A 27,462-nucleotide genomic window follows, 5' to 3' on the forward strand; every position below is an offset into this window, starting at 1 on the left:
TCTCCTTTTTCATGTGGAAGCACGATGAGAAAAGAGGCAGCAGCCCCTCATACCAAAGCCAGAAGCCTCTAGCAGATATATTGAAGAAATCAATACATTAAGAGATGAATGAGTACTAACTGTGGAATTCAGTTCCTCGTCTTCTTAGCTGATTAGTTGACTGATGAATTCAGAGTTTTCCCTTCAGACATCTGTTCTACTGTCCAAATGACACGTCACTAGCATGGCATTATAAGGATTTTCGGAAACTCTGCTAAAAATACAACCACTATTTTAGTGTGGTACCTTTATTCCCGCAGACCTCTGTGTGACTCGGATGGCAGCTTTTAGCTTTCCGCTGCCTGCCTCTGGATGAAAAGAGGGAAGCAGCGAGAGAAAGAGAGAGCCATGACTCATTCACATTATCCTCTGAAGTGGAAATCCTGAAAATGTGTCTTACTCACACAAACACACACTCACACACACACATGCAGGGGGAGCCCAGGAGCCCATTTGGAGTGCCACCATGTGTGATATGCTTTGAGCGGCAGCCAGTCATCGAGTGTGGAGCTTCAAATTCTTTCTAAGAAGGAGAAAGTGTGTTTTAACCAATGTCCCTAACTGTAACCCCAACTCTGTGTGGAAGAATGTTAGATGGGGAAAAAGGTTTGTTAATTTCCCTAACCCCCCTGACGCTGACAACAGACAGACTGGAAAAATTACATAGGGAGTCTTTCCACAAGTGAAAGGGACAGTTCAACATTGAAGAGCCTCATGTAAAATACATGCATCATGGGAATTCTCACAGCTGATCTACAAAGTGGGTCATTTATTCTTGTTTATACAGTGGTAATGGAGAGTATTTGCATCATTTCCTCTCATGTTGCTTCCTTACTACATCAGAGCACTTTATTATGTAAAGGCAGGTGATATTTCATACTCTCTACATACCCACATATTTCTGTCCTCTCTGCTCCCTCAAGCCAATTTGTTCCTTCTGAAGATGTAAATCTTAAAAAAAAAACGCATGTGCCAAATACATCAGCAACCAATCAACCTGTCTGCCCTTTTCCCAAATGTTACAAAAACATTACTACAGAAATATGGAGGAAGCAAACCTGGCTAGCGTTGGAAATATGACATTAGACTAACTGCTTTTGATGTAAAAAGTTAATAAACCGTTCTTAGTTAGCTTGTGTTTTGCTTAAATTAGCTCACCTAAGATGCCACAAATAACTATTTCAGTCTTAAAAGTTTTGTAAAAGTAATTGAAAATCATGAAGCCATGTGTCGTCATATGGCACAGTTGAGATTAGTGATTTGATATAAATGTACGATTTAGTCTGCAGGCAAGCAGGAATCGCTGCCTGGATACCAGAGGTCTTTCTTTGTTTTAAGAAAAACTACAAAGAGAGAAACAGAGAAAATGCCAAAGGTGGTGTTGACGAATTCACACTAGAAAAAAAGAGCCATGTGCACATATGGACACAGCTGAAAGTGGGCTGAAACAATAAAACAGCTAAAGTTCAAGAAGCTGTTACTGAAAACCATCTTGCAGCCTGGATACTCTCCAGCCAGTGATGATTTCAGAGCTTTGTCTGAAAGCCTTTCAAAGTCTCTCCCAATCCCTGGGCTTGAAAGGGTGACAGGAAGCATTACCCACATTTTGATGCCTTGACTGCAACCAGGCGTCAGGACTCGTTAAACAGACGAACAAAGGTGGACTGGAGAGAGAATACATTCATTCTTATCAAGTCCTTTGCATGCTAGACTCTCCCTAGACCATTAGGTGCCACCACCACCACCATCATCATCATCATCATCACCACTGTCATTCATCTCATTATTCATAAATCAGAATTAATGACAAGGTCTCTTTTCATTTTCGGCCATTTCTTCTTTTTTGGGGAGCATAAATTATGCATTAATGTCCATCTTGGTTGAATAGTTCACTGAGACTGAGGCCTGCCCATTGTATCACTCAAGATCAAGAGAATGTGATCTTTGGCCTAGTGTTTTCCAAGCATGAAATAAGGGGTGATACAATCTCTCACCCAAGAGTCTGAATATAAGAAGAAATCAATTAATGCTTTGTTCCGTGGCCTGAAGACAGTGTGGTTTGCGGCAGGGGTGGAAATCTGTTGGAACTTCAAGATTCGATTCTGATTCAGAGGGCTAAAATCATTGATACATCTTGATTCATCTTTAACTTTTTTGTTTGTCTACATGATTTATTTTTTAGGAACGTACAGCTCGCTCTTGCAAAAAGTGTTACTGCCGATCATAAAGTTGGGAAGGGAGTTTAAAATTTTCAATTATACAAAAAAGAAACACAATGCCTCTAAGAACAGATTTTTGGGGGAAATACTTGCAAGCTGTTTGTGAACCTTCTTGTTAGGGTTCCACCTGTTTGCATGTGACAAGGGAGGACTTTCTGTGCTATTCAATATTAAATGTCTTTAGGTTTCAGTGCTGTTGAGCCCATGTGGGACGTGTTACTCAGTTTGTCTTGTCAGGTTTACCTGAAACCAACTGGATAGTAGCTCATGTTCTTTCAAGACCTACTCTTCCCAAATGACTTAAGAAACGAACAAAACCAACAATGTACAAGTCCATCTCAGAGTGCTTTCCCCCTGTGCTTACCCTGTCTGTTTTAGCCCAAGGTGCATTTATTCCTATTGAATAAGTAAATCTTTAAAAATTGGTAATTAATACATTACTTATTAGAAAATGTCTCCATATTTTCCTTAAACAGTTGGGCACTGTAGTTCTTAGCAAATGTGACTAAATCAGGAGTAAATAGTCCAACTGCTGGGGACTACTTACTGATGTGGATAAATACACATTTGGTTAGTATTTAAGCAGCAGGATTGTGTATTTGAGTTTGACTAAAAATAAACTCCAGTGCCCATGTTTGTCACAATCAACACGTCACCCAGTGCAACAGTGTAGCTCGCACTGATGTGTTTTTAATAGGCTAGTTTTGTGACAACACCGGAGAGAATAAGATATATCAGGCTTTCGCCACAATGGCAAATTTGGTGAACTTAAGATGAAAGTTGTGTAATCTTATTTCTTCTTATTTTATAATTTTACATAAATTATGACACCAGCAGTGCACAAGGCTCAGTGTCATGTGATAAATCCTATATTTGTGATATTCTGTGGTATTTTCACAGCTTACTTAGATAAGAGTTTCACAGGAATAGTGTATATGGAGCGTGATGGTAACGTTCCAGCTCATGGCCAACAGAGTACATAAATAGTCTGTGTTGTCAAATGTTTTTTCCTCTCTCCAAGGGAACTGTTTCTGATTACTTTTCCCTTTGTGTCTCCTCAGAAACCTGCTGGACAGGGACACCTTCTCCAAATCAGACCCAAGTAAGATCCACAACCTTTCTGTTTGTCTGTCACCAACATATGGGTGTCTGTCTGGGCATGATTGATTACAGAGCTTGAAAAAGATCTTGGCTCTGTCTTTTTTGAGCCTCATAAAGTAATGGAAGGATATTTGAAAAAGTTGTATGTATATAGCCCAAGATAGAAGGGCATAAGGCAAAATGAAGGAGATAAATGTATAAAAAGTAAAGTACAAATAAGATAAAAAAGCAGAATATAAGGTGAACAAATGGAGCATGTGGGTGTGAGAAATCAATTAGGGACTGAAGGAAGGTCTTGTCTTTTGCTGTATGCAGTCGTGAGTCACTCTTCACGTGTAAGTGTTTTTTTCACTAAATGTGGGAGCTGGGCTCGAGGCAGGTCTGACTAATGCACGAGGCCAATGAAGAAGCTTCTCCCTATAGATTCTCAGAACGGGTTGTAGCTCTCCTCTAGGTTGTCATCAACATTTTCAATATGCTTTCCTTAGCTGTGGTGATTTCTCTTGCATTACTGTGGTATTCCTGTTATTATAACATTGCAATTTACCCTTTATCGGATGGATAAAAAAAAGAAAGAAAGAACACTGCTTCATTACCTGGCTAATGCCAGTGCTTTACAGGCTACTATTAGCAACCTGTGCTCCTAGCCTGCTAGTCTACTGACTTGTGGGAATATGCCATCAAATGGGGGGTGCAACACTCGAATATGTAAAAAAAAAACGATTGTAATGCACAAATCAGCATTAACAACGTTCTCTAGCTAATTAACAACTAAGACATCAGCAAAAATTGGCAGTTGTTTTATGCTTGTTTTATAAAGAAAATAACCATAACACATTAAAGCGAGAGAGAGTTCTTATAAGCTTTGGTTAGAAGTATGCCTCTGAAAAATCTCTTTTTGGCGGGCCATGTAGCCCTAGCATCCCCCACACCTGACTCCCAGCAAATTCAGTATACCCTCCTAATAGGCACAAGTCATCACTTGAGACTCTACCTGGACTTATCATAAGGACTTGTGACTTGATTTCTGATGACTTAAGTTTAGTTATTTAGTGATGGGGAGGAAAAGGAAAATAGGAGGATTAGTTTAATTTGTCATTTATGTTCATTCATTTATGACACTAAATATCAATTATAATACAAAATCAAATAATTCTTATACTTTTAAACAGGTACGAAAATAATTGTCCATTAATATCATTATTTGAAAGGTACTAATGGCTTGTCTTTTCTCTTTATAAAGACCTGGAGTACCTTGACTTGAGAGTCGAGTTACATATCTGTATGTGAGCCTGTGTGTTAGGGATTGTGGGCTGTGCATATTTGTATTGTTATCAAAGAAGATATTTTTCATCTTGAGGTGTGTGTGAATTTTTGATTATGATATCAGGTTGACTTTTGGTGCTATATAATGACTTAACCAATACACGCACGCATGCTCGCACACAAACTGTCTTTACCAAACATAGCATGTCAGCACATTTACAGTAGCATGGGATAAAATTGACTCAAGGTGAGGATGATGGCAGTGATGAACACGATGACGAGGATGACAGTGATTAGAATGATGCGGTGGGGGGCGGGGGAGAGGAGGAGGAGGAGGAGGAGGAGGAGGAGGAGGAGGAGGAGGAGGAGCTCTGTGGTCTTTACCCACACTCATCTCTTGTGCTGAGTAGCACTTGTGATTATGCTGAGCACAGTGTATTCAGTCTCCTGATATGAACCAGCCTGACAGGGCTGAAGAATGGGTGATGATGTTAAAAACAATATAAAATACTGGAAACATAAAAATAGCTTGGATCTGTCACTCACTGGCAAAAAAATACCACTGAAATGTAAAGAGCAGTGATAAAAAAGGGAAAATATAGCTTTCTTGTGCAAGTGGAAAAATTACATAAAGTCCTTCAAACCTAAGCTCCGCGACAGTCAAGAAACTTTTCTCTTCTGTTATTGGTTCCCCAAAATATCACCATTTTTAGACTGCAAAGAATGTCTGTGTGGGGGTGTGCATATTATATCCTTATAAATCCTTCAGTATCTTTTTTTTTAAAGAACATCAAAGGCCTCCTTAAATGAAGTGTTTGATGAGTGAGCTCAGTAATTTGCCTCTTAGTGAGTTGTCTTGTTTCAGTAAATTGCTTAATGGCCTAAATATCTTTCACCATCTGAAGATGGACAGGAATATATTGTATATGTTAAGGCTTCATGAATAAAAGTATATGGTGCTTGATGTTTTTTTTTTCTAATTTGTGCATTTATGATTCATTAGTCATATTCTGATGGATCTCATACAGCAAATACCATGGCATTTACGTTTGTTTTTTCTTTCTTTATTTGCTCACAGAGTAATATTTGTCTATCCTTCCCTTCGTTAGCCCAGTCACCAGTGCAGCAATCTGATTATAAAGAAAATGCCCATTGTGTAGTGGCCTTGTAGTTGGTGAGAACGTTTTGAGGAAAATGCCTTAGCAACTACAAAGGATCTTAGCATTGCTTTTAGCAGGTTAAAGATTATTTAAGTTTATGTGATCATGTAATGTGTCTTTGTTTTTACAGTTTGTGTTCTCTACACACAAGGCATGGGCAACAAGGAGTGGAGAGAGGTGAGTGTGTATCAAATAAGATGCAGTCAAGCTGCATTATAAATAAGAATATTTACAAAACTGCAAAATGCCAGTGGCAAAATCCCAATCACAGCCGCTGCAATATTTTGATAAAGGTGTGTGACAAAACATCATTGTAGTCAGGGCTGTAATCACCAGTTTCATCCTGATATGATGACATCACAAAGTCTGCCATATAATTTCCATTCAATTCAATGCAGGGGCCTGCGAGATGATATCATCTGTCCATTTAACACAATCAGTAACTGAAAAAGCTGTACCACTTTAATTTCTGATTTTTGCAATGAAAGAAAACACACAACTGTAATCATTGTAACCAGTTAAGTAAAGTAGAGTTTACATTAAATTTATTTCACTAACACAAAAAACTTGGCTTAACAATAACAACTTTTAATAGCTCCATACCTTAATAATAACTATCAGTCAGACAAAACAATTGTCACTATTATAAGGTGTCTCCTATGGAATTTTACAAAGCATAACTAGCCAAGCAGCCAGCAGACTTTTCCTCTACTCATAGCTAAACATATTACACGTATTATTTAAACTAGTTCTTACTCACCACTGGTTTCAGTCACTGCATCAATCAACAGAACATCAGTGGCCACTTCATGTTGCGTCAGCAGCATCATCAATCTTCATCCAAAATGTAGGGTTAAAGTACAGCTGAAGCTGGTTATTGGTCATAAATCAGCTTCAGTTTACAACATACATCAATAAATCTGACTCCCACTCTAATTCTGATAATAAACCCTACTTTGTGCTCGTAGACTAACCAGTACTAATGACTTGTTTATGAGCGTGTGTGACTGCACTGGGATCACCTGTGTGTTTCACAACAATAAATATTCATGAATGTAAATGAGGTTCAGATCTTGCAGGCTCAATCATTGGCAGATATTCATAGTTGTGAGTAGCCCATCATTCGCATGCATTATTAATAAGCCAAGTTAAATGCCAAACCGGGGGCCTACTTGACCCCCATTGACTTGATACTTCAGCTGCTCTGCATTCATTAAAGCTATACGCTGATGTGTCTCCTGATGTGAAAGGCCTGCGGCTAATTAGTTATTCACATGAGTCGCTGCAATTTTACAAAGTGCCTGTAAAAACTGTGATTTGAGTAAGGTCATTGCTTTAAGGTGTGGTGCTGCAGAAATAATAATTTTACATCAACTATGAAGTCTTTAAAGATTATTAAGATTTGGTTCATCACATTCCTTTTCTGTACATCATTTAGAAAATCAGAAATATTTTGGAGCAAAGTTTGTGTAACTTATCCAAATGGTATTCTTATCCATCTTTTATCTCACTGTTTTGTCCAGTTTGGAAGAACAGAGGTGATTGACAATACGCTAAACCCAGACTTTGTGCGGAAATTCATTTTGGACTACTTCTTCGAGGAGCGACAGAACCTCAGATTTGACCTGTAAGTAATACCTACACCTGTGTGTGAGTGTGTATGTGTCTGTCATTGTGGTAAAAATGATAATGGTAATATTTATTGAGATTAATGCTTTGGGCACCAGACATTGTAAATGCCAACTGATACTTGTAGTTTTGGACTTGATATTTGGTTCTCTCACTGTTAGAAGCCTCTTCTTGAAAGCATCTATTTTAAATCATTAACTCATAAAATGCTAACTGCACTACCATTAGACCTTTGAAAGGCTCCAGATCTCACATGCCAAATGAGGAATTATTTATTTTTAAAATAATTTTATTCCAGAGCTACAAAAATGTTTGTTTATCTCAGATGATTTCTCTTAACTGTACATTTGGCATAGAACACAGTTTTCTAGTAATCTCTCTTTCTCACAGTTAACTTACACTAAGAGAAGTAGTAGATTGCACAGTGAATGTGCCATTTGATTTTAATTAATTGCATCTAATATTGGCTTATTATAAAACAAATGCTGGAAGAAGGACTACATTTCAAACAAACATGCACTGAAACAGTGTAAAATTGTCCAGATTTAGAACAATATTACCTTTAACTGCATTATTTAGTATTTCAATGTGGATTTGTGCTACATATTCATCTTCAAGTCTTTTTTCTCATAGTTCTTTTTTTACCTTGACACTGCCAGAGAGTGATTTATTGCACAGAAGTGAATTTAACTGGGGCAGCTTTATTTGTCTAGTTGCATTTGTGTGCTCCATATATTGGCTGATAAAACTGTATTGGTATACATATGTTGGTCCAGCATTATGTTTACCGCTAATATTTGGCACCTTTGTACAACATGCCACCCACCTCCACATCAATATCCACATCCATTCATCCACATAGCTACAAAAAAATAAGTAATGAAACACTTCATTACCTAAATTGTAAATTGTGCACTATGAGAGCATATTTTTAAAAAGCTTACCTGCCCTACCCCTCTCTTTATAAGGTCTTAAAAATACACATTGGTATCGGTGCAGGCTTTAATTTGTGAAAGAAATGGCTATTGGTATGAGCTGCAGAAAAGATAAATCAATGTATCCCAGTTGTTTGTCCCCAATTTGAAAAGACTCAGGATTGACTATCTTACTACTGATATCATCAATAACTCTCGGTGTCATTAACCACTCAGTGTAAGGCTTATTTAGTAAGATTGGAACTCTGAATACTTGTGAGTACTGTGAGTACTCATATTGGTTTGTTGTGATCTTCGTGTCTCACACTTGATTGCTGTGCATAGAAGCAAAGGATGCTATCTGTAGGATATGACAGTGGGTCGTTAGATTCATTAAGAAGACAGACTGCCTGTAGGTGAGGGGATTCTATTTCTCATTTTGCTCTCAGATTGCATTACAGAGGGGATTTTAGTGGCTTTATTTTATTAAATGGAGACTAATTATATTATAATCTATGAACCAGGGCGCCATACCGACAACCCAACTGGGAGCAGAAAGTTAGACTCTTTGAAGAGGAGTTAGTGTTTCTGCATATATTGTGTGCATTTGCCTGCGAGAGGTAGAGAGAGAGAGAGAGCAAGCCAGAGACAGCGTGATTGATGTGCGTATTTGTGTGGGTGGAGGTATGTCTATATTTGTGCATCAGGGTTTCTGTGTCCTTTTTTTCCCCAGCTGTGAGGCAAGGCAGGATTTTTATATAGCACCATTCAGACAGGAGGCAATTCGAGGTGCTTTACATTGCACATAAATACCTTTTAAAAAAAAGACATTTAAAAAGGCATCTAAAATACAATGAAAACAAATGTGACAAATGAATAGTCAAGAATGTAAAAACAAGAATTTAAACTAAGCACTGTATCTGTTTTAATTGAAAGCTGCTTTATGACCTACTGCTGTCATCTTATTGCATACACATTTTCTGTTATGTGCTGCAAAAGTCTTAATCTTCTCTTTGTGGACCGTGGGCAAGTATGGGGAATTACAGGAAGTGGACATGCCGCCATGTGACATTTTCCTAATGTTTTACTAATGTAACTGGTTGTTAATTATTAAATGCAGTTCTTGGTGGATTATTAAAGCTAGCAAGTACATTAACATTAATATATTACACAGTCTTTCATGACTTAAAATGTTGTGAATGGTCTTTTTTTTTTCTCCTCTATTTATCCATTGGCTATACCGGTTATTGTCGTAGCCAATGTCTTATACAAAAAAACGGAATAACAAGAACACCATCCACTTGAGGTACATTAACCAGTAACTGCATTCTGTATTTTTTTATTTGTCTATAGACCTGCCATTGGCCAACAACCTCCAAACAAGCAAACTGCACACTGAAAATAGAACATTACTCTACCCCTAACCTGGCTGCTAACAGTACAATACTAAACAAGCCAGCAGCTGTTACCTTGTCTTTGTGGAGACATTTTAATACCTGGGCTCACCACCCACGCACAAATGTGGGAAGTTCCCAAAGCCAATATGTAGCATCCTGGGCTTTAGTGCAACCCAAGACAAATGTGATTTCTTTAAAGAAATACAAACAAGGTAAGGCAGACCCTTCTCCAGTGCTGGCATCCACAGTGATCCACCTTTGTTACCACTCATGTGCCTCAAGTCTTTAAAAAAAATTGAAGGAAGGACAATGTGGTGAATTTGGCTTGTTTATTTGGCTGGATTTCCTCATTGAGGTCATGTGTCAGTGGATGATTGTTTGCTGTTCCGTTTGGTACAGATAGTAACCCTGTCCATCCACACGTGTGCTGGTGATTCAGTGTCTCAGCTGGTCGCTCTATCACAATACATACTCATCTCACAAGAGAAGTGTCACTGCTTCACGTGGACACTAACAAACAACAAAACCGATGTGTGTATGCCTTGTGTCTGCATTCTCACATACTGTGTGTGACAATGTTTTGTGCTTGTGCATGACGTGTTTCTGGCCATGTGTGCGGTTTAGTGACCGTAACCATAACAACCGGGGTTCCAGGGGACGGTGGGTGTGATATAGGAGCGGACAGATTTTCCTCAGGGAAAGAGAAGCATTTAACCTTTCATATCTACTCTGCCTGCTCCACTTGTGTGCTGCACCATGTTATGACCCAGGATTCATTATCACATATAATTGGACTGGTATCAACCTGTTACATTATTTTTCTGAAATGTACCAATATAGAACATTTCAGTTTGTTTTGTTGTTGCCTTGTGTATGAATGTATGAGTGCATGCCTCTGTGCTTGCTGTCTTTTGAGTGGTTTTCTGAATGGAACTGAGAATCTGTGGAACAAAACAGTACGCTGGCTTTTTGTGAGTCTCTTTTGTATGTGCTAGTGTCATTCAGGCTTTGCAACCCTATTATACAACACATTCCTGTCCTTTTGTCTGTGAATGTGTTTGCATGTGTGTGTGTTTTGGTCGAACTTGCTGCCCCTCTCATCTCTGACAGCCATAGATAGCTGGGCGCTGCCGGCCTGCAGAGGGTAACACACAGTCTGCGACGATGGCAGATGAAAGAATGTTTCCTCCCTCAGGCACATCAAGATGGGATCTGTATGAAAAAACTGTAACAGTGCAAAGGTTATGAAACTGGTACAGTAAGTCCACTGAAAATGAATTACGAGACCAAACCATGTGTAATAACCGGCTCTGCAAGTTCATATCTTCATTTATAGAGAGTGGGGATTTAAGAACAGTATCAATTTGTTATCAGTATAACAACTTGTAAAACTATTACTGCTCTTACTAATAATTCTTTGCTCTACAAGTTCCCAAGAGGATGAATCCTATCTTTTGTGATCACTTCATTTTCCCTGGTGCACCACAATGAGCTGAAGGTTTTAACATTTTATACGTTAGGCCTGGGCAATATAAAAGACTTCAGAGACAGCTTCTCAAACTTAAGCTGTTGTTTTGTTTCAGCTCAATTTCAGCCGTGTCCCTAGCTGTACATTGCTCGTCTTTTCTTGTGTGAAATCGTCAACACCACCTTTGGCATTTTCTCTCCGTCTCACTCTCGTGTTTTTTCTCAAAACAAAGAAACACCTCAGATATCCACTTTGCCCATCCTGGCCCAACCTGTCTCTCAGCTGTAAACTGCAGTATCACTTACATCCCATCTCTCATCTCAATTGTATCACATGAAGGCCTTTTGCATGATGATTTTCTATCACTTTTGAGGAAGTTGAAGCAGTTATTTTTAGCATTTGGCTGACGTTGCATGTCCCGTGTCAGTTAAGTGTTTGGGATTGTTCCTATTACCCAACGACACATATGCCAGGTGTACTGTAGACTCAAATTACCCATAGGTGCATTCATGTCTGTTTGCCTATTGTGTTGTCTGTCCTCAGCAACAAAAACCCTGCTGGAAACCAAAATCCAGTTTATTCATACTCATGTTTACATGCCTAAGGCACAGCCTAGCTGCTGACAGACTGACTGACTAATGAAGATGTTTCCTGAGAGGGCTGGGCAATATATCGATATTATTTCAATATCACATTTTACTTTATCATTACTTTCCATTCAGGCTTCCATTCAGGCTCATCTTTGCGTTTTGTACTAATCAGCAAAATATTAGCATGCTAAGACGCTAGAATAAGATATTGAACATCTTCCTGCTAAAATTGTCATTGTGAGCAAGTTAGCATGATCATCTGAGTTTTTAGGTGTGCTCAAGTAAAGCCTGACAGAGGGGTCCAAAGGAGCAACAGAGCCAAATACAAGTCTATCAAGGTCAATGTCTTTCTTTTTTCAGTTTGTTAGTTCATGATTTTGCACTCCGCATTACAATATACATTGAATAATATATAGACAATTAGTATCTTGACTAGAGAGTTGATGTTGACACTGGGGGATTAGTTTGATTTGACTGTCCGATTGTATGCTAAACCAAGCGAAAAGAGAAAAATAAAGGATTTAGAGAAAAATGTAAATAAAATAGTGCTTCCCTCTGAGTAAGTGCGGACCCTTTGTTGATAGTGAAGCCTTTCTCTTGTAGAGGACTGTCTGTACGGTTTGTCCAGTTAGATGGTAGAGACGCAGAGAAAAAACTGTGATGATAAGATCGTATTTAGTCATTTTGCACACTCAGTCATGCCTTCTGATTCAGATTAATTTAAGATACTAATTAGTGTGCGACACATGGGTGCACACACACACGCTCTCACACACAGGCACATGCAGGATGTACATTATCCTAAACTGTTCTGTAAAGTCACTGAAAAGCCCCTCATTTCTCACTCAGAATATCATCCAGCAAAGGGCAATCCATTCTAAGTGAGGGTTGAAATGACCTGAGCTGTGAAATGACCTCAAATTGCAGAGTGAACGGCCTGTCTGATTGCTTCTCATTCTTTAGAGTAGCCTTCGCCCTGGAGGGTCCATTTCTGGAAAATTTTGTATTGCTTTAAGTGTTGCCTGTATGACAAGCCACCAGGTGAAATGGAGGAATAAAAAGTGTGTAAAGATATTTTAACACATGATAAAACACCATGATAGCATGCTGAAACTCACACTAATGAGAAAAAATAAACAAGAATAGACAATTATTTACTTATTTACTCAGTAGCACAATATTTCTTGCTTTCTCCTTGTCTCTTTTTCATGTGCACACACATATATACTCTCACAATCTTTTGTATGTCTGCCAATTAGCCCAGTTAGTGTCACTTTAATGGAGGATGCCTGTAAACCTGTGATGCTGGGTAGTACTAGTGAAATACCCGAAGCCTCTGGTGAGATCATCTGCGACAAGCTGCTTGCTGATTTACTCTGTCTGTAATCCCTGTCGTGTTCCCAGCTGAGCTCCTGTCACCCTCCATCGCTTCCTAATGCATTGACTGTCGCTCTCTTTTCCTTTTTCCATAGGTATGATGTCGACTCGAAGAGTGCCAACCTGTCAAAACACGTGAGTACCAAAACCAATCTTGGTAAAGTGTGTTTTTGTGAAGGCATGTACATTTGCATTTCTCTCTCTTTTTTTGCACTCTTTCGCTGATTTTCATTCTGTGGGTTGGAATAAGTGTTTGTGCGAGCATGATTGCTGTCCTTGGTATTATTAGCCTAATTTCCGGCCACAAAACGGTAATTTGGCCATTACAATGAGTGTGTTTGTCATCTAATGTAATAGGACTGACGGCTCATAGCTGATTTAGAATTTAAATAAACATTGATTTACCCCGTTCACCCTGCTTTTTTGAAGTGATAGCAGTGATTAGCATAACGATAATTAGGAACAACAATGCACTACACACTTGGTCTTTTTCTGTAACCAGTAATATCTGTGTCCTGCCTACTGCATCATGGGGATTGCAGTTCAAATGGTCTCATGCACCTCATTTGGAAAGAAGAACATCGATACCACTCTCTTGGAGCCAGCAGGTGGTTAGCATAGCTTAGCATTTTAGCAAGACTAAAACAGGGTGAGCAGCTATCCTGCTTCTGTACAATGATAATCAAATCTGTCTACCAGCTCCTCTAATGCTCACTGATTAATAATTAATTAATTGATAAGTTTCCAGGCAACCAACGAAATCTCCTTGTGTAGCTTTTACACTTTGGTACAGATTCAATTAGAGATACGATATGTTAATTAGTGCGCTAGAGTTTTTGACCGTCCGACAGTCCGTCTAATTGTTAACCCTGTTTCCAGTCTTTATGCTAAGCTGGGTTAGCTTGCTGCAGGAGGCAGACATATATTCAGTTCAGATTTGAAGGTATCAGTCTTCTCATCTAAATCTGAAAGACACTAATATATGTACTTCCCAAAATGTCCAATTTTGTATCTATTATTGTGCAACAATGGAGGAACCATCTTAATTTCATCCATTCACTGTCTGTTATCTTGTGTACACATGCCTGTTTTCAGAAAATCGGCTTTCCAGTGATATCTGAGACATGTTTGACCAGGTGTTTGCTTTGGTGATGGCCAATGCTTACCTGGACTTTAGCTGTTGAATGCAAAGATATAACAGCAGCAATAAAATTGACGGAAGGCAAAAAAAAACCTGTAAACTAGAACTATTTGTTCCAGTCTACCTGAGCAGTGCTGCAAACAGACACTGTTTTTTTGCTCCAAGGCAACATTCTCCATCCTTTAGCTCTTATCGGTGTTTACTATTCCTGTGTCCAGCCCAACCGGTCTGCCCACATATCTTATGACATAGACACACACTGTCACATGACTGTATGTCATTTGGAGAAATGGAGGGAGGTGGGGATTATTGGAATGATGAGAAATTTGGGATCACAGGCTTTCTAGCATGTTTCAACTCAAATGTCTGTATTTGTCTTCAAATGCATAAAGTGCTATTAAAAACAATATAATGAAATACTTAATATTGCAAATGCTTTCTTTATAGCACAGAACTGAACAATGAATTGCAATGATAGAACTGCACTCAGACATGCTTTTGCATGTGCGCGTGTGATTTCGCGATAATAAAATTATAGCAGTTCCACTTACCGTCCCCACAGCTGCAGTTCAGCCACTTTAACAGCCAACTTCAATACAGTTGTCCATCTCCCTTCTTCCGTCTCATCTTTTGCCCGTTTTCTTTTTTCTTTGCAAAGTAGCTCTCCGAAGACGTTTGTTTTCCACTAATATCAGCTAGCTTGATTTTTTAGGGTATACCGGTCCGTGACTGAAACAGGTACGTGTCAAGCGCGCCAAGAGGAAGAGACGGATGTTGTTAAAAGAGAATCCGTTTTTCAAAATAAAACAACTCTCCAAGTATGATCATCAATATAACGGAAATAAAATAAGGTATTTATTCTTTCTCTGTGGCCCGGTACCAAATGAACCATGGACCGGTACCGGTCCGCGGCCCGGTGGTTGGGGACCACTACTTTAAAGCACTGCTCGAAGCATATAATCATTTTTTAAAACTGATTTAAGAGCCAGAGATAGGTTTCACTATGGTAAAGCATTTTTTTTCAGCATTTAGTTGTGTGTTTAGGTGCTAGGAAGAAGGTCTGGTTTTAGAGGCCTAAAACCAAAAGCCTGTTGGTGCTCCTACATGTGACTTTTTACTGGAAGGAAATTGAAGAAAGTTGCTTTGCTTTGAATTCAAGTCACATGTGGGTATTGTTTGTAAAAAAAAAAAATGTGCGATAGATCTTTTTTGCTGCCCCTCTATGTGACAGATGACATCAGTTTTATTACATTTGTAGGTCATAAATCAATATGACTGCTCGCAATGCTGCAAGGCTTTATTATGGTTACTGTCGTCTATCTACCTCCAACAATAGTTCATGCTGAGCTGTAGTTTTAGGAGTTGCTGTTTTAAGACACTGAATAAAAGCCAACAAATGCACTGCTGCCATTTATTTGTCAACTGTATGAAGCTAAGTGTGGATAAATTGAATATTACTGTGAGAAATGCTCTAGTCAAATTTAGTCCCTCTTATTTTCCCCTCAGGATTTCTCTCTGCTGTTATGATGCACTATTGTCTCTTTGGATGAAATCAATTCCTCTTGTGATTTCTTCCTTTCTGTTTCTTGTCTCATACTGGCATTCCATCACCTTTTCTTTTTTTTTCTCAACTTGTACACTTGTGCTCTCAATTTCTCTCTATCTGGATCTGTCCGTTTGCCGTTTCCCTTCCTCGCTCTGTCTTTCTTCCCCCTCGCCTCACTTTATTATAATCAATAAGCCCATACAAGAAGAGACAGGCATGTTGGCTTAGAGGCAGCATACTCGCCTCGATCCAGGTCTCACGGGGGAAAGGCAGAGAGCCAATCCATTAGACGGTGTTTTAACATGGGAGCTGTAGGCTGCAGGCACACCTGGGAACCAAGTGTGGAATACACAGGGACTGGTCGAGAATCCTTTTATTATTTCTATCTCTGTATGCAGACAGATAGAAAGCCAGGCAGACTGAACATATTTCAAAAATACATTGCTAATCAAAGGCATTTATTTGAAATAGGTTGAAATGCTACTGTGGTAGAACACTCATGGTAGACACATGGTGTGTATCGTCCCCTTAACATTGTTATCAATAATTTGTTTTATATCTATCTGCTCACACTCCCCCTAAACTACTCCTCCACTGCAGCCTCAGCCTTATCTATCAAACAGTCGATTTTCCTGTAATTAATAAATGGAGCCATGCCCACACAACTGTCTCTTTTCATATTAAACCTTTTTTTTTAATCCATGCTGTTATATATTTAGCCATAAGCAGCACAGAGCAGCTTCTGAGATGGACCTCATGCTGGAAACAGCGACAGTTGCTAGGTGATTTGTGACTTTACTGCACAACCTCTAGATCAAAGAAATGGAAAAATATCATAAAAAGCACACGTAACAACAAAGTTTATAAAAGTATTATTTTAGCATTGCTGTTTGTGGCAGAGGCTAATCAATGGAGCAAAGAGAAGCCATTATTTTAATGCTGCTTGGGGCTGCTCCAGTTGGATATTAAAGACAGAGTTCAATAATGACAAACAGTCTCACCAGTGTGCCCCCTGGTGAAAGAGTGCATGTTTCTGTAATAGCTTCAATACAATTTATGTAAAAGCTTATTTTTTATTCCAAGCAGCGAGCTGATTGTCAATATAAGACAACAGACAAAGCAATAACATACAACAGAAATGAATCAAAAATTCATTTTGTCGTGCAATACAATTTTGTTTTCAGGACTGGCAGTATTTTGTGTGTGTTTGCAGACTTCTTTCCAATCTCGCTGCCTTTCTGTCAGTCTCAGATGTAAAGTTTTATTATCCGCTGGTGATTTAATTTAACGGGAACGTGGCGAGGGAGCAGAGTGGGGCAGGTGTGAGGGCTGGTGGGAGGAAGGCTTAATGTGCCTGCCAATATGATATGTCAATGGGGAACACTGAGGTATTTGAAATGGTTTGGCCCCTGTAGGGTTGTGCTCTGTAGAGATCAGGGACGAGGCACATTTTTGTTTGTTCAGTGGGGTTTTACCAGTTATGTTGCATGTGTTTCTTTTTTGTCTGTAGAAGTCTTAATAACAAAAAATGAATGATTTTTTAAAAACCCTCCTTCTCTTGACATTGCAGGATTTTCTGGGCCAGGCTTACTGTACTCTCGGAGAGGTGGTTGGATCATTGGGCAGTCGCTCGGAAAAACCTCTCGGGTGAGTAGGACTGCCCATAGCTGAGAGTGTGTCGATATTTCAGTGATTATCTGAACCAATGTTGATTGATGATCATAGCAGATGAAATCAAATAACTGTCAGGGCTGTCTGGGATGTTTTCCCTCCAGAATATGCAGGTAGGATTCAGACTTTTCCTTTGGGAGTCACTGTGTGTGAGCTTGTTTTACACCTGCAGTTGTTTCACAATTTTAAAGACTGTTCTCTGTATCGACGATGACTTCTTCTTTTATAAGAACTCTCTCCCACTTGTGCCTGAAAAATTGTCCCTGAGGGAAATGTCTCTCCCTCAGGATCATCCTTTGAGCAGTCAGTACTCTTTGCACAAGTTAGTCAAGTTGTCCACTGGTGCACTCTTGAAAGAAGGGTGGAAAGTGGGTTAAGTGATCAGCATTTTTCTACACAGGAAAAATATATATACATATGTATATACAGGACATTACATAAGTGGTTGATCTGGTTGGTCTGTTGGTCTGACTAGTTTAGCATAAATACTTGAAGCAGAAGCAGCACATAACTCACCTTAAAATCACAAACTGTCACTATTACATTTGCGTTTTTGTACGGATAAAACAATTAATAAGTACATTATCTTATTATTTGGACAAAGCCGGCCTAGCTGTTTTTTTTCTCATTCTAGCTCTTGGCTAAGCTAAGCAATCACCTGCTGGTTGTGGCTTCTTATTTATTTTAAATACAGAAAAGTGGAATATAAAAGAGATCATTTCAAAATTCTTTTTCTTTTCATTCAAATTATCTCTTTGTTGCTAACAAACAATTTGTATACAATACACATAATAACTCCTTTACTCCTGAGAAGTTTGGTAAATCTCACCATCTCATCAAGTCTGTCTCTCAACATCTTTGAGACTGGTACTGTAAATCCACCTGGTGTGTACAGTGAACCCATCTGTACAGTAAATGAATAACCACAGATATGTTAACAACCAGTGTGAAAGCCAGAATATCCATAAATAAAACACTGAAAACTTGTAAGCCAGCTACACTAGAGTTACCGGTCAGTGGATGAAAATATATGAGGTGTTAGACACAGAGCTTTAGAACAGAGACATGTGCACAGAAGAACACCTGCTGTTTGGTAATTGGGATGACTCAAAAAGAATCAGGGGTGCATCACTGACTTTTGTTCAGGAACAGTGCATGCCTCATTTTTTAATGAACATACACAGACACAAACACTCCCACACACCCAGGGGAATACATACACATATAAACACACAGGCTCGTCAGGCTCAGTCGTGTTCATCAGGCTTGTTAGGCAGCCTGTGCTCTACAGTAACACATATAGATTTCCATACCTCCATCTCTTGTGTATTTGTGCACGTGTTTCCTTGCACATATGTTCATGATCCTAATTATATTTTCACATGTCTTTGTTGTTGTTATTGTACAAGTTCTGTGTTCTCTGTGTACTGCAATTTGCAATATTATCGTGGTGGAGGTGGGGTTCAGGTTTTTCTTGCGATACATGATAATATTTTATTTAGTTTTATTAGGATTTCATGTTGATCAGTAGTGTAACTAGTATTAATAGATAAAGGACTGACTGCTTAAAATGCTGTTAATTTCTTTACTTCTCCCTTTAAAACATCACATAAAACACTTAAAATAATATTAAATAGGAACTTTTAAACTAGATATATAGTAAAAGTGTCATACTGTATGTTAAGTGCAGCTGTCAGTGGACCCCTTCCCTCTAAACTCCAGAGGTTTAGCCAGGAAAGAAATTTCACTGTAATAAATTCAATATTTTTTAATATTTATTATTTATTTGATATTGTTTAAAATAGCACTTACTGCAGCAATTATCGTGATATTAAGTGATATGTAGTATCTGGCCAAGCGTAGCGCCTTTTTTCCACGTAGGAAAGTTCATTAATTCCTGTGGAAACCTCTGATGTATTTGTGAAACTCCATGTTCTGTTTCGTTTTTTCATGGTATGGAATATGGCTCAAGTTTGTATAATAAAATTTACTTAGACTGAGAGTATTCAGTCATAATAAAGAGACATGAAAGCACATTTAATAGATGTACTACACACCCACACCCAATACACACACACTGCTGGTCACGTAGGACCCATGCATTACAGGATACTGTACTTGTCATTGCAACAGATACCAAACAGACCTTATGCACAGGGAGTTAGCATAAAACCAGTTTAGCTGACTGATTGATGAGTCTAGTACAACTTACACATTTTTCATTTACTACATTGGTAACATGATAGCTCTGTAACATAAAGAGTGTTTGTCACAAAACTGGCAACATACCTTGCAGAATAACCCAAGCAATTATTTGGCCCATTGCGTTATTGGTCCTATTTGTGTCTCGATAATGCTTTATTCATGTGCATTTACAAACATAAAAAATCTGTGTTTATAGTGTCATTTCTGCCTCTGTGTTGAACACAAAAGGCAGGGCTCCAGACTAACTTTTTTACTAGGAGTACAGTTGCCCCTAACTGAAAATGTCAGGAGCACAATCAAAAAAGCAAGTCGAGTTGGTCTTCATATTTGGTAAATGGTAATTCTTCCTGGGCAATGAAAAAATGTTGTGTTCAGCACATGTTGCATGTGTTGACTGCAAAATTTGCAGTTCATGGAATTCGTCTCTCTGAGATACCTTAACCAGTCAAATTCACGCAGCCATTCTTCATGACCATTCTTTGTTTGCCACACTTGTTCACTTCAGTCTTGGACTCATCCTCTGAGTTAGGATTTGGCTCTGGCACACTACTAGGCTTATCGGGGAGAAAGATTCCACCAGATACGTGTCTGCTGCGTTACAGCTCCAATCCGGTTTTGCTCTGCTGTCCAGCAACCCCCACTGGTTGCAGTTTGAGTCAGACATGGCGCAGTACTGTCGACAACTGGCATCGCAAGACTGAGGAGTTCCCGCAATAATCACATAATCACTCGCGACCGCAGTTATTGGTATTTGTCATAAAAACAACAATAGGAAGTGTTCCCGACCGAAAGATTAGCAAAAGAGCTTGTGTTTGTCTCTTTTTTGAGATTTGTGTGCTGGCGTCAACACGGAGTGTTTTATTTTGAAAAGTAACCAGATGTCATATTGTTGTTTCGGTGCGTGACTTCCTGTCTGCTCTGTGCTAAATTAAGCTGAATTGCAGCGTCTTGCTCCCCGGCATCCGCCAGAAATGAAAGTCCTGCGTATTTGTGCCGGAGGGCTCCGGACTGCCGGAGGTGGGACAGAGCAGATGTGCAGCACAGCGGACCTTTTGGAAGTTAACACATAGACTACAGTGAAACCTATCAACTCCTCTGGTGTGGCGTAGCCATAAAGCAGCGGACACGTATCTGGTGAAATCACGTGGTAGAGTTCGTTTCGCCATTGTTCACTGAAAGTGAAACTTTCTCCTTCCGCGCTCGGAACAACTTTAGGGCCCTCCCCCTCCACACATTTGTCACTTACAGTGCCATTCCCCATTCCATGCCCCTCTCACACACATTGGCCTGCCACCTGTGATTCTAGATTCTTTGATTCGCCCCTTCCACGTACCAGTGTAAAAATAAAAAAATAAAAACACTAGCAAATTCACTGGTCGCACATGCTAAATTTTACATTTAGTCGTACTGTCTCAAATTTTTGTTGCAAACTGCGACCATTTGGTCGCAGTCTGGAGCCCTGAAAGGCATACGTACTGACACATGACGATAATTAATCCTTGAGTTTTTTACTCTTTATCCTTCTAAAATAGACAGAATTTAATCTATAACATAACATGTGTCTCATGTCAAGTTATATATGCGGTCGAATCTGCCTGTAGTTATTAATATTTATGTAACAATGAATGAATTTAATATTTTTTATAACTCTTATGGCTCAAAAGTATTTTATTCATCAGTTCTTCGTCCATAGGGAGTAAATACATTTACATTAACTACATAACCACCAAGTGAGACTTTCATCTTTAATTTGTCATTGCTGATGTGTTGGAGAGCTAAGATCGGTGATAGATGCATTAGATAATTTGTCACCATGTTACAGTCAACATATAGTCTCTCTCTGGTGCTGATAGTGTGACATTCAGTATTTTAAATGTTCTACTTAGAAGCAGTAATAAGGTTGTGTGGTTAATATTTTTAATTGAAAAAGAATTTAAAAATTACCAGAGCATTTTGAATTGATCAAAGCCTTATCCAGACACAGTCTTTAATATAGATATCCACTCTGACAGGGAGCTGTTTCCATTTTAAAGAAAAGACATTGCTTTGCCTCCTTTTTAGTGACATTTAGCACTTTTCGCACCACATTGCTGTAGTGCTGTTGGCCCACATCTTCCTGCCACAGCAGTTCCATACTGACACTCTACAGATATTTTACAAAACCCTGCGTTAGAGTAAAGCTGTGATGCAGGGCACATAGCTGTTCTGTGTAAACATAAGAATACATTTTCTGAGAATAGTGTTAGCCTGCATTGTGCAGCTGTATTGAAATCTTATTAATATTAACAGATATGAAAGTACTTTAATCAAGATTAGTTTAAAAAAAAATCAATCATTAGGAGCACTGATTAGAATACATCTTCATCAACCTTTATCCACGATGCTGCTCTTTTGGCCCCCTCAGTTTCACTTGTTTTCTCCTGGCTGGAGTCACTTGGCTTCATGTCAACTGTGTCTTTTAATCCAATTTGCTTGTTCATTGAAAACCTTGATGAGCCTTGAGATCTCAAATGGTGGGGGGGGGGGGGGCAAAAATAACAGCCAAACTGGCATCCCTTCACTAAACGCTTTCAGCAACCTGGCAACCTGGGTGTGTGTGTGTGTGTGTGTTTAATTTTTTTTTGTGTGTGTGTGTGTGCGCTCCACTATTCCTCTTTGTTTCAGAGCAGCGCTGTCATCCACTTGAGCAGAAATCGCCATGGTGATTGCAGTGGCCAGTTTCCCACTCGGAGGGGGGGGGGGGCACCTGTCTTTCCTTGTACAGTGTGTGTGTGTGTGTGTGTGTGTGTGTGTGTGTGTGTGTGTGTGTGTGTGTGTGTGTGTGTGTGTGTGGTGATATGTGCACCATGGAGTCTTCAAAGTGCAAAACGATGTTGTCTACCCTGAAGCGCTACTCAAGAAACCCCTCCCACCCCTCCACTTTTCATCTCTCACACACATACACACCAATGCTGCAAATATACTTGTGGTTGATTGGTAATGGTCACACTGACTGCAAAACTATCATTTCTTCTCCTCTAATGCTACTTATATGAATATAAGTCACGTTGTGCTCCAGTCTTGACTGGACTCAGTTTGTTTATCTTCTTATGTTATTGTATTGTATGTCAGCTCCTTTCAAACTGCCTCATGTTGCTGTACTTTTCCCTGAAGGTATCAGAATTCAGTAAGTAGACAACAGCAAGACTGATGATGCAACTGTATTGTGTAGTAGTTAAAGCATAGCCTTGATGAATTCTCAGGGTTATTCATCAAATTTATATTATACAGTACAGGAGTTTTCAAACAGTTATTTTACAAGTTTGTTTTAGACTTGTAAAGGGTTTTGCTTCATGTTATGCACAACAGTAGATTACATTAATATTTATTGATTTATACATCTATATCTTGATTTTTTAATGTGATTTATTTTTATGGTATGGAGATACATATAAACTTTGAAAATAATCAGATTTAATAACCTGGTTGTTTCTAAACATTTCACCTATTCCAATGTGTCTTTGTCCTGTTTGAAAATGTCTACAAAAGCACTGAATTGTTTACCATCTTGTTAAACTACTTCAGCCCTGATCCCCTTAATATTTCACCTTCTCTTGAGTGAGTGTAGACATTGTCACTAACTATACTGTGTTTGCTTATTATCACGTCCAAAGTACCTCTGGTGCATTAAATGTAGAGGACAGTATTCCTGAAGATGATGAAGATCTTCCATTTTAACGGACTTATTGTTATGAAGTAACAGTGAACTGATGTTGTGATGATGTAATGGCCGTAAAACAATGACACCATTGGCGTTCACATCGATTCCCTATAAGCCTCTAACAGCTTGCACCATGAAATCCTGTCTACCACAAGGCACATAATCTCCCTGGAAAATTAAGGCTGCCTGGCAATCCAGTCATGCTGAAAGCAATGCTCAATTTCTATCTGCTTTCTTGTCCCCTTTTTAGGCTAAAAGATGGAAAATCATTCCTTTTCCCTGTGTTGTTGGAAGTTGCCACTCTGAGGAAAACTGAAACAGTCCAGTTGCTGGCGCTAACTTAGAGATGACCTGGGAATGAGATTCCTTCTCCTCTCCTCCTTTCTTGATGTCTCATATATTATATAATTTCTATAACAAGGAGAAAAGGTTATGTGAAGAATTGCTGAAAATAGAATCTGTACCTTCAGAGTTCAGGAAAGTACAGACTGGTAAAAGAGCATGGGAGTTGTTAATTGTCAGGTGAAGACATTCACTCTTGTTACTATGTACATATATATATATATATATATATATATATATATATATATATATATATATATATATATATATATCACAAAAGATTCATATAGATAATATATATATATAAATATATATCACAAAAGGGTCATATAGATAATATATATATATATATATATATATATATATAAATATATATCACAAAAGGGTCATATAGATAATATCTAGATCCTGAAGAGAGGAGAATGACAAAGAAGTCATGAGCGATTTGGTGCAGAAATAGAAATGCTGTCAACTTTTATTAAGAGCAAAGGTAGAGAGGCCACAGCAGCTGCAGTTGTTGTCTTGCTGAGGCTGTGTGTGTGTGTTCGCGCGCGCGCGCGCGTGTGTGTGTGTGTGTGTGTGTGTGTGTGTGCGCGCGTATGTGTGTATGTTAGACTTCATCAGACACACACCTGCAGCCTGATGCGACAGGGGGGATCTTTAACAATTTTAATGAGTGGTAATTACAGCTAATTACATTGTTCAATCAAACTCCAGTGGGCATTCAGGAGTGTGTGTGTGTCAGTGTGTGTGTGAGAGGAAAAGATTGAGAACAACATGAAGCCAAACGATGAGAAGTACAGTATGCTGTGATGCATGGCTCTTATGTGGCCAGTATTGTGTGCAAGAATGACATTTTGATTTCAGAGGTGGGGGGACACAAGTATTTTTAATAAAACTCCAACTCTTTCAGTTCACTATGTTTTCTAGTAGTTCTTCTAGTTTTTTATTGCTGCTTTTAAGTTTACTGTTCCCTTTTTTTTGGTTTGAATGGTTGTGAAGCATGTAGCAAAACATTATCACCCAATTCTGTGTTTCACCTTGTTAATCAACTTCACTCCAACTCAGTACCACCAATTTTACACTTATTTTTGGAATATATGGTAAACAGACCTCATTTTATAGAGGAAAAAACTTAAGTTTCACAATTCTCATGACTTTGGATGTATAAAATCACATTTGTAATCCGAGGTTTTATTGTATTTTTACCTAAATATTTCATTGTTAGTGCTTTTTTTTAACAGTTGCAGACTTTCAACATAAAAATAATACATGAAAATAAGCATATATCTTTGGCATTAAACATAAGCTTTTTTAAAATCTTTGCATTGTTGAGGCTCTACAGTTATGATAATAATAATAATAATAATAATAATAATAATAATAATAATAATAATAATAATAATAACAATAATAATAACAACAATAACAATAATAATACATTTTATTTATCAGCACTTTCAATAAAACTCAAAGACACTTGACAAGATTATTGAGAGCTTTGTAATTGATGAGGAGGATCTTGAAGTGGATATGCTGCTTTATTGGGAGCCAGTGAAGGTGTTGCAGGATGGGTGTAACGCATTTCTTTGAGTACTATAAATTACCAAATAATAGCCAGGTTTCAATTAACCACAGGGTCCCCTTTAAGTCTAATTTATTTATTTTTTTCAATCAAGGAAGAAGACGTGTCCACTGACACTGCACGTTTTTCTTCTTCGCCTTTTTCATGTGTTGTGCTGCTTTCTGTCAGTATCACACTGATGATCGCCATGGCTCAGGTGCAGCAAAAAAATAAAAAGTACGACTTGAAATTTGAAATTTCTGTCGTAAAATATGCAGAGGAAAACTCGGGAGAAGCAGCCGCTAAAGATTTCTCTGTCGACCCCAAGAGAGTGAGAGACTGGTGAAAAAATCAAACTGAGCTTCAGCGTCTGTCCGAGGAGGACAGCAACAGGGCCAAGCTGCCTGCTGGAGGGAGGAAGAAGGCTAGCGAGGAGCCTGAGATAAACATGCGGGGATGGGTTATTGGCAAACGGGCACGCCACGAGAGAGTGTCCCGCAAAATGATCAGGGCGATTGAGAAACAAATGTACGCCACCGTGAGTGACAGCATAGATGAGGAGTTTGCAACGAGTGCTGGTTGGCTGAATCATTTCCTCCGCCGCAACAACTTCACTGGCAGAAGACGCACAACTATTGAATTAAACGCCTGGTCCCAAATAAACGCCTGGTCTGTTAAGTGATTGAAACAATAAACGCCCCGGCTATTATTTGGTAATTTACATCCTGGCTGTGCCTAATTACCAAACACACATACACACGCATGCACATACGCACATGGACACCGATTCAAACGTTAATGTAAATGAAACCTCTGATATTACAATCTTTCTAGCTGACGTGACCCAGACAGACCAGACGCCCAATTTACAGTGGCAGATTAATGAGGACTCCTAGGCAACTAGCAGACCAGTGTGCAAGTGAGATGGAGTGACAGCGGGGACGGCCAATCACACAATAAACGGCAGAGCCAATGGAGGAGCTTGTGGGCGGGTCTAAACTCAGGGAAACGGGCTTCAGCTTGTGTGGCCGTTTTCCGCTTGGTCCTAGTGCTTGACGCATCTCTGTTTACCACAGCGTAACATTGTTTTTGGACGGTAAAAACCGCAGGGGACCAAAACGGCCTTTCGAAAAAGTGCAGGGGACATGTCCCCTGTGTTCCCCCCAAAATGACGTCCATGATTGTGTGTGTATGGGTGTGGATGTGTAGTACATCTATTAAATGTGTTTCCATGTCTCCATGTCTTGACTGCACTCTCAGTCCAACTGGTCTTTTGTCGCTCTTTTCCTTAGATTTATGTTTGACCTCCAACCTCCTGCATTAAATTCCATGCAATAACCCAGAATTTCACTATCGAAAGTTAATCCATTCTTAAAATTGCTGCCATCCGGGAAACCCATTATAGAATTTACATTTAAGGTCATAGCTGACAATGCCCTGACTTAATTACATTCCATTGTTATATCACCACGGTCCTAATAAGCACAAACAAAAAACAAGTGTTAAAATGACCCAGGAGTTACGTGGTGGACTTTTTCTTTGCCGAGCTGCTTAAATGGTGAAATATGTATTTATCACAGCATGCGGTTATTAAGTCAAATAGTTATTATGAAGTCTCATCATTAATTTGACTACCTGCCTCGCCTTGTCTGAAGTACATTTTACAATAGTGATCCATGAGTCCAGTGTGCTCCATGTTGTGGTTAATAAACCCCTTGAGGGCTGCTTTTGACTTTTTAAGTAAAAAAAAATGCATGAACATGTTGCTCTGACTCATTGTTTGGTTAAATTTGCATGAGAGCGTTCAGGTTTAGTGAGCACCTCCTGAGACTATTTGCAGTGAATTAGCATTTTATTACTGATAACATTTCAGGTGAAATACTGATGCTGGTTTCATTTCCAGGGCCTATCGACTCTCCAGTGAGGCGGCTTGTAATGGGGGGGACCTGTTCTCTTTTTTCTCTGATTCTCTGTCTTTTCACACACTCACCATCTTCTTTTTTTAGACTGTGCCTCTTTTTTTCCCTGCAAACAGATCTTTCAGCGTTCATTTTAATTGTGTAACAGGCTCCAAAAGAAGCCTTGGTGAACTGGAAGAGCCTAGTGGGCTACAATTTAAGATACAAGTGCACC

The 27,462-nt window shown here is 39.0% G+C and overlaps 1 protein-coding gene across 2 annotated transcripts in view; it reads left to right on the forward strand.

The window, feature by feature from the left end:
• Positions 1–27,462, forward strand: part of LOC115595517 (copine-8) — a 99,901-nt gene that overhangs the window by 22,428 nt on the left and 50,011 nt on the right. For both annotated transcript variants that reach the window (XM_030440109.1, XM_030440110.1), the window contains exons 2-6: positions 3,320–3,360; positions 5,916–5,962; positions 7,309–7,412; positions 13,256–13,295; positions 17,418–17,494. In XM_030440109.1, the coding sequence (XP_030295969.1) occupies positions 3,320–3,360; positions 5,916–5,962; positions 7,309–7,412; positions 13,256–13,295; positions 17,418–17,494 (309 nt within the window). The remainder of the gene's footprint in view (positions 1–3,319; positions 3,361–5,915; positions 5,963–7,308; positions 7,413–13,255; positions 13,296–17,417; positions 17,495–27,462) is intronic.

Source organism: Sparus aurata, chromosome 14, assembly GCF_900880675.1.
Source record: "Sparus aurata chromosome 14, fSpaAur1.1, whole genome shotgun sequence".
NCBI classification, from domain to species: domain Eukaryota; kingdom Metazoa; phylum Chordata; class Actinopteri; order Spariformes; family Sparidae; genus Sparus; species Sparus aurata.